Here is an 8,659-nt window from a genome sequence, read left to right as displayed (position 1 = left end):
AGTGTCTATTAAACATTTTTAAAAACCCACTCTTATGCAAAAGATGTGAAACTTTATTCAACCTTGTAAATTTAGAAAAGCCCCCTATGTAACAAACAATTTCAAGCAAAATCTTATACGCTCCGGTTGTAGACACTAGTGAAGATGCACTCACAGTTCAACATGATGACCAAATCATATATTTTCACTCACCAATTTCAATGCATCTTGTTTGATTTTTTTGTCATTAATAGTTTAGTTATACGACAAATGACTAGCCGTACGAAATCAGTTTTGAACCCTGTGGTTATTAAAACTAAAACATAATTAAATCAAAGTTAAAATTAAATATTTTTTCATTCAAATAAATGAGTAATATAAAAATAAGGAAATTTTTCAATCCAATGTTCAATTCAAACCTGCCAAAATACATTATTGAAAAAATCTCTAATAATATATATTTTGTCAAAACATACTATTAGAGAAATCTTACCAGTAAACCCCTGCAATTAAACATGTTACCATTATTAAAGAAATGCACAATTTCTTCTTGTAAGAAATTTTTATTATACCATTGACATAATAATGAAACTTTTACTCCACAAATTTCTACACCCCTTTGTCAAAGAAGTAAAATTTCATAAAAAATAACCAAATAACCAATATTTTTAGACCAAAATGTATAAAAATTTATATTTCATTGTTTCTAATCTCTATAAATTGCCAAATATTTCGCGTATATTCAAATTCCTCCCATGTAAAATACAGCCAAACACTCATCTTTGTTCGATTTGTACACAGATTATTAATAATATAATGATATAAAATTCTTCAAGATCGGTCACTGATTAAATTTTCTTCCATTATCCTCGAACTCTCTCCCTGTGACCTTTTATCCTCATTTTCTTATTTTTTATGTCATGTGTTCATATGGTTAAATCTGTTCTAAATCTTACCCATCCTAACAAATATCTCTTCTACTCCTCTACTCTCAAATCTTGGGTTATTCACGAACAATGTTGACCTCCCAATAATAATAGTGTTAGTTGCTTGATGAATCTCCTTTTATTTAAAACTCTTAAGAGTCCCACATCAGACAATATATGGCCTGAACATGTCCTTATAAGTGGGGGCAATCCTCACCCTACAAGCCGGTTTTGTAGGGTTGAGTTAGGCCCAACCACACTTCTTAACAAAAACCCCGAAAATTCTGACAAGTCCAATTCTTTGTCCTTTTTTGTCTCTTAGTGGAATAACCACTTCAAAAGTCTTCTACATATTTTTGAAACGCATTGAGCATAACTTTGGCTCCAAAATTGTCGGTATTTTCATTGAAAAAGTAAGATGTTGAGCGTTCTAGTTTTTTCTTCATTATTCTTCTGTTGCGATATCAATTTTAAAGTTTAAGGTTTAAAGTTTAGGGTTTAGATGGTTTTTATTTCAACTCTTTCCGATTTCCCTTGTTCTACAACTTTAATGACTTCTAGCCATTCCTCGTACCTCTCTTCCCCAATATTTTGATCCTAGTAATTATCTTTTCAAACTTTTTTCACTCAAGTATTTGTAATTTGAGAAAAAAATCAAAACTTTGAGATTCTAAAAAAAAAACACTCTTTGATTCTACACCAGAACCCTTCCCTCTTCCTCCTTTTTCAATTACTAAAAAGTTCTAAAAAAATCATTTTGCATCTCCCTCTCCCAACGATTGAAGCATCTCTTCATTGCATTGAAGCATTTGTGGAACTCTTTCTCCTCCTATCTAGCATCTCATAACATTGAAGCTTCTCCTTCTCATCAATCAATTTCATTCGGTAAGTTTTTCAAATTTTATTTTCTTTTTATGTTTTAATTTGTAGTTAATTTTTTAGGATAAATTAGTTGTTTTAGGCACTTTAGGTAGTAGTGTAAACGGAATTGATAGATTAAAACAACAAGCAATGAGTTTTTTTGGAACTGTTATGACAGAAAGTGAGTTGCTGCCTTGGGAGACATCGAAGGTTTGTCCGGAGATTCATCTCCGGATTTGCTCTGAATTCTTTTCAGAGATGCATCTTCGGTTTTTTGTGAAATTTGTGAATTTCTCCGGACATATTATTTATATATGTCTCTTTTTATAACGCAGGTGCAATGGGTGAAGACAACATTGATCGGATTAGGCTCAGGCGTGTGTGTCAAACTGCGTTGGTACGATGTGAATGGGCCACAGCGAGAACCACGAGGCCACAGGTTGCTGATAACTCATTTAATGCTACATCTACTTTGCATCCTCGACTATCTAGTTCTCATAGACGACTCTTTCAGGTATCCCATACATATGATGTAGCAGAACCTGAGGTTCTTGAGGCCCTTGTTGACCCTGAAGCCCAGGTGGAAGCCGATCCATATGTCCTTTTAGAGGGTTATCCAGGAGGGCCATTTGACACATCCTTGCTTTATAATTATGCAAAGCATTGCTGCTAGGTATGTCTGACATGGAGAGGTATGTTTCTTTTCTTTTGCAATATATATGTTGTTAACTAATTAACTCCACATTGATGCTTATGTTTTATTTTTACATGAGTGTGGTTGTTTGAAAATGATTAACCATAGCAAGAAGATACTAGAGTTGCCACAACACACTGCTCCTTAGTCCGTTGATGTTACCCGCTATTTCAGTCTTACCGGTTAATGTTCTTCTACGCACGTGACCATAAACAACGACATACAAACGACTTTTTTTAGAGAGGTGGCACTCAGTGACGTCATTTTTTCACCTACCTATAGGCGAGATGACCATCACTTTGGATGACGTTTCATGCCTCATGCATTTTCCTGTCATGGGAGATAACTGAACCACGGGAGAATCGGGCGAGAGGAAGGGGTTGATTTGATGGTCATCCTGTTGAGGGTTGACCCTGATAAAGCGGTGAAGGAGGCAACTCGCACTAGAGGTGCTCATGCATGATTTAGCTTTTTGGAAAAGCTTTACAAAGAACATGTGAATGACGCTTTGGATGTCGTTGGTGATTATGTGTAGGTTGAGTACCATTGGTGTTGTGCATTGAGGTGTTACATCTTGTTCTTGGTTGGCACGTCCATGTTTGTGGATAAAAGTTCAACATATGTCGATGTGGTTTATCTCAAGTACTTCACATGCTTGAGTGTGATTCAAGAGTACAAGTGAAAAACTACCTATTTAGTCTACTTGTACTCGGGGCGAGAGTTATCTTTAGAGGACAAAGCATATGACAGGATGTAGGTAGGGGTGGAAATAGGCTAGGCCGTTAACAGGGGCCTACAAGCTAGCCTATATAGGTTCAGGTCAGGCCACACATTTTTTTTTAAATATAAAAGGCCTAGGCTTTTTTATAAGCCTATTTAGTTAAAAAGGCTAGGTCTCAGGCCCCAAAAAAAAACCTTTTAAACCTATCAGACAAGCCTATTTAAATAAATATGAATAATTTTTTTATTATCATTATGTTGTGTTTTGTACTTTGAATTAAAATACATAAATAAAACTTGTTTATTTTTGAAGAACTTGTGAAAATAAGATGACAACACCAGATTGAACATTGTTTTCGTAAGTTTTCTTAAACAAATAGTCTCCCAGAACTTAGGCTAATAGGTAAGTTAAAATAAGTCAATGCAAACAAATTTTTACTCTTGGTCTTTTAGTTAGTTAGTCTATTTAAACATTATTTCAATTGCTTATTTCTATATGTCTAAAACAAATAGGCTTTTGTGTAGGCTAACAGGCTAACCAGACCTTCAAAAAGGTCAGACTCAGGCCTAAAAATAAGTCTATGACAGATTACAGGTCTAGCTTAGACTTCGATTTTTTTGACAGATCAGACTTAAGCTTGACAAAGCCTAACTCGACCTGACCTATTTCCACTTTTAGATGTAGCATGCTACTTAAGATAATTTCTTGTTACTAATATTTTCATAATTTTTGTGTTACACTTATTATTAATATTATATATGAATCATTAGGTGTGTAATTAGTAATTACCATTTACATCCATGTTACGTAAGTTATATTTAATCTAGTGTCTATTAAACATTTTTAAAAACCTACTCTTATGCAAAAGATGCGAAACTTTAGTCATCCTTGTAAATTTTGAAAAGTCCTCTATGTAACAAATAGTAATTTCAAGCAAAATCTTAGACCTTCTGATTGTACATTCAAGTGAAGATGCATTATTGCACTCACAATTCAACATAATGACCAAATCATCTATTCTCACTCACCAATTTCAATGCATCTTGTTTGATTTTTTGTCATTAAGAGTTATACGACAAATGACTAGCCGTACAAAATCAGTTTTGAACCCTGTGATTATTAAAACTAAAACATAATTAAATCAAAGTTAAAATTAAATATTTTTCATTCAAATAAATAATATAAAAAATATGGGAGTTTTTCAAATTATTGAAAAGATCTCTCTAATAATATAAATTTTTTTTTGTCAAAACATACTATTAGAGAAATTTTTCCAGTAAACCCCTGCAATTAAACATGTTTCCATTATTAAAGAAATGCACAATTTCTTATTGTAAGAAATTTTTATTATACCATTGACAAAATAATGAAACTTTTACTCCACATACTTGGACTTTGCCAAAGAAATAAATTTCATAAAAAATAACCAAATAACCAATATTTTTAGACCAAAATCTATAAAAATTTATATTCCATTGTTTCTAATCTCTATAAATTGCCAAATATTTGGCGTATATTCAAATCCTTCCCCATGCAAAATACAGCCAACCACTCATCCTTGCTCAACTTGTACACAGAATCTCCTCTCCAGAATCTCCTTCAACTAGATTCCAAAAATAAAAAGGAAAAAGAAAATCAAAAGTTGATAGTTTAATGAACAATCAAAATATTTGAAATCTATATCAATATTGGAAAGAATAATAGTAGATGAAAATAGTATGAATACTAATAATGATAAAGAAATTCATATAATTATCAGTGGTTCTCATTCAAAGCTTACTTTAAACAAGAACTTTGAAATTTAACTTGAATAAAAACAATAAAAAGGAGTGACGGTTTGTAAAACAATGAAAAATTACGGCGGTTCATTGTGATTCTGACAAACTCGCCATGATACCAGACATGCACTTGATTTTCATATTTCACTTTGTTTCAATCAATTAGTAAAAATCATCAATCCTAACATCAGTATTGCGGATAGCGGAAAATAGAGGATTGTTAAAATTCCGCTATGCAATAGCAGTATGGCACGCTATAGCGGTTATTTAACAATATTGAGTATTCGGACTATTTCATCATACCAATTTCGGTTTCATAATGATGTGTGATTAGCTACTAAGTAAAGATAAACATAATATAAAAGGATGCAGAGATATATGAATACCTTCTAAATCGGCAAAATCTCAAAGTCGTCACGCTTAGAGCAACTTCGAAAATATGCAGTTATATGGTCAAAGTTGTTGATGAAGATTTTGTATGTTGACCCGATTCGCAAATTCACCGATTTCCATTCATTAAAAGGTGAACAGCCTTCCTTTGGAATGATGACGGTAGTCCCACATGAAACCTGGAAACAAATGGTTTAGAAAGGAAACAATATCGCGTTAAGGCGAACAAATTATGTTTTGCGAGAAACAATTCAAAACGGAAACAAACACGGAATTTATTTTATACCATAGCGGTAGAGAAGGAGAGTTCGGCATCGTGATGTTCCCGAACCATATTGATCACACCATGAGGAGACTTTTCTCCCGGCCTCTGATGAGGTTCTTTCAATTGATAATTTGGTTCGCGGATATCAATGATCAAGGCATCGACAGAGGGCATACTAAACTCAAAGAAGGCACAAGAAGAAGCATATAAGTAGCTGAAATTGATAAGCTTTGGCGCAGAAACAACGAGTTTACATTTGAAACGGGTGCACGACATAGTCATGTTATTGAGTTGGGGCGCAGATATCACGAAATCCTTAGGGACTAAGTCCGACTTAAAGCAAATTTCTCTCAAATGCAGATTCTTCAAATTGACGCAATTTTCAAATGGATTCAGAGATTCGTTTTCCGTGCAACACAGAGTCAAGTTGCTTAGATTCAAAGTCGTCAATGTTGCAAAACCGAAAAGATTTGCTAAACTAGCAAACGAATTTGAAATATCAGTTGTATCCATCGTAAAATGTTCCAGATGCAACAGCTTTTTCGCCGGTATGCAAATTACGGGCCATTCCGGTTTTGTAGGATGACAATCTTTTAACTCAAGCCTTTTCAAGGTTTTGCACTTCAACAACGACAAAGGAATGTCAACGGGCGGGCTGCCAACGGCTTTTGCCCGAAGATTGACTATAATTTCTTCAACGCCATGTGACGTCGCGTGATCAATGACCTTATTAAAAAGGTTTTGATCCGTCGCATATTCCACTCCAGCACGACAATACGTAAGAACTTTCACAACAGATGAATCTCGGCGGAAAAGCACCCACATAACAAACTTCTTGAAATCAGCCAACCGTGCAAACGATTTACTATTGAAATTCAAACACGGAATTGAAGTCCAAAGATTCGTCCACCTTTTCGACAAAACACACGTCCGGACAGCATCCTTCGTTTCCATAAACGACAAAATATGAAGAACAACACAATCAGGCATTTCATCAAACTTGTCTCCGCTTTCCACCGCCTCATTATTAACCTTCTCTCGAGGCGCCGAATCCAACAAACGCGGCTTCAACTTCTTCGCAATTCGACCAGATCCCCGAAAATAAGTCTCTGTCATACCACCTCCACAACAGCATTCAATTGAATCAATCAAGTAAGTCTTGATTCAGCAGCAATACAATACAACTCTTAATTCCAATCTGATAAAACAAAACAAAACAAAACAAAACCAAATACATTAATATCACAACTAAAAAATTTCCCTAGAAAAATCAATAAGAGAAACTGAAAATCAACATAATAACCTCAGAAAATTGAAGCATGAAAATTGAGACAAAGACACTAATATTCATCATTCATTCATTCATTCATTCACTATCTTTAACTTCCATTCATCTCTACCAAAGTTTAAGAATGAAAAATTCTCCCTAAAGTTAATACATAAAAACAAAATTTCATTCAAAAAAGCAAACAACTAAGTCCACAAATTAATAGAAAAAAACAAAATCTCATTCAAAAAAGTAAAAAACAGCTAGCAATAAAGTAGATGATAAGAATCAGAAACGAAAACTTTACCATTCGAATGAAAAACACGAAGCATACACGGAACAAAAAGATAAAGAGAAAATGAAATGAGCAATGAAGAATTGAATAGTACTACCATGGATGGAAGGTGGAGGAGAGAGAAAGAGAAAGAGGTTTGTTGGAGAAGCAGCAGGTGGTGTGGTGTGGTGGTGGTGAAGTTGGAAAGAAAACAATAACGAAAGCGGCGACCGTGTGTGTGTGTCTCTCGCTCTAAGTGTCTGTCTTTGTTTGTTTGTTTCTCTCTCTTGAAATGAATTTCGGGAAATGGAAATTTTGGAATTGGAAACGAAACAAATTCGGACAATCCTCCACAATTCACTCTTTCTGGACTTTTTTTCTTTCTTTGAAAAATATCTATTTTTTTTTTTTAATTTTAATTATTGGTTTGGAAGATGATGTAATTTTTGATTCAATTCAAATAGAAAAAAGTTTTTTTTTAAAACTATTTTTCATTTTAATTTATAAAAAAAGTTAAAATATAGTATTTTTCTTTATATCTTTAATTCTTTTAAAATATGTATAATATTTTTCTTATTTCTTAAATATATTTTTTTTATTAATTATTAGTAATTTTTTAAAATGAGAATATCACAAGAACTAAAAAAAAATTAATGATAATTTTAAATTTATTATTATCGGTGTTTTTATTTTAAGTCGTTTTAATATTTCTACTCGTAATAAAAAATATAATTATTATAGTATAAAAATGAAAAATTATGGAAGATTTTATGAAATTATTTTCTTAATAATTTGAGAATGTAATAATAAAATTATCTTTATTAGTAATGTAAAACAACTCATAATTTATTATTTTTTAAAGCAACTTATAATAAAAATAGAGTAATATATAATGTTATTTTTAAAAAACAATAGTTTATATCTTTTCAGGATTATTTGTTGTTAATAGCAAAAAAAGATGTAAAATAAATAATTTGTAGAAATATATTTGTATAGAAATAATAATCTATTCAAAAATTCAAATAAAAACTTATAAATATAAAATAATAAAACTTTAAAAAAAATTATAAGAAAAAAATTAAATAGTAATAATTATATATAAATTATGCATAATATTTTCTTCAGAATAAATAAATTATGAACACACCAAACACTCAATTTTAAATTATCGTAAAATTTATATTTCTTTTCGTTTATATTTAGAATTGGAAATGGGATATAATTTATTTTTTTTTGTTATTGACATTAAAATAATTTTTTTTATTGATGACAATCTGGATAAAATTTATTTAAAAATATTAAAGTTATTTCTAACATATTTGATATAAATTAAAAGAATGACTTTAACATTTGGTATTAACATTGAATATTTTAATATAAAAAATTTCATATTTTTCTTATGAAAAAATTTAACATAATTTTTAGAAAAATAGTTCAAAATAACTTTTCATTTTAAGTAATTTTTATAAAAAAATATTCATTTAAAAAATAGCAAAAAAATTTT

The 8,659-nt window shown here is 31.4% G+C and overlaps 1 protein-coding gene across 2 annotated transcripts; it reads right to left on the bottom strand.

Moving 5' to 3' along the window:
• Positions 1–4,575: 4,575 nt before the first annotated feature.
• LOC131648254 (putative F-box/FBD/LRR-repeat protein At1g78840) lies at positions 4,576–7,507 on the bottom strand. 2 transcript variants are annotated; one of them, XM_058918029.1, is made up of 4 exons: positions 7,189–7,507; positions 5,636–6,812; positions 5,346–5,528; positions 4,576–4,784 (listed from the first exon to the last, which is right to left on the bottom strand). In XM_058918029.1, the coding sequence occupies exons 2-3, from the start codon at positions 6,728–6,730 to the stop codon at positions 5,349–5,351; spliced, it is 1,275 nt and encodes a 424-aa protein (XP_058774012.1). In that variant the 5' UTR covers positions 6,731–6,812; positions 7,189–7,507; the 3' UTR covers positions 4,576–4,784; positions 5,346–5,348. The 2 variants fall into 2 exon arrangements, with proteins under 2 accessions (XP_058774012.1, XP_058774011.1); XM_058918028.1 differs by having other exon boundaries at positions 7,274–7,507.
• Between the last annotated feature and the right edge of the window lie 1,152 nt (positions 7,508–8,659).

This window comes from Vicia villosa, linkage group LG2 (genome assembly GCF_029867415.1).
Source record: "Vicia villosa cultivar HV-30 ecotype Madison, WI linkage group LG2, Vvil1.0, whole genome shotgun sequence".
NCBI lineage: Eukaryota > Viridiplantae > Streptophyta > Magnoliopsida > Fabales > Fabaceae > Vicia > Vicia villosa.
This window is presented reverse-complemented; position numbering and strand designations above follow the sequence as displayed.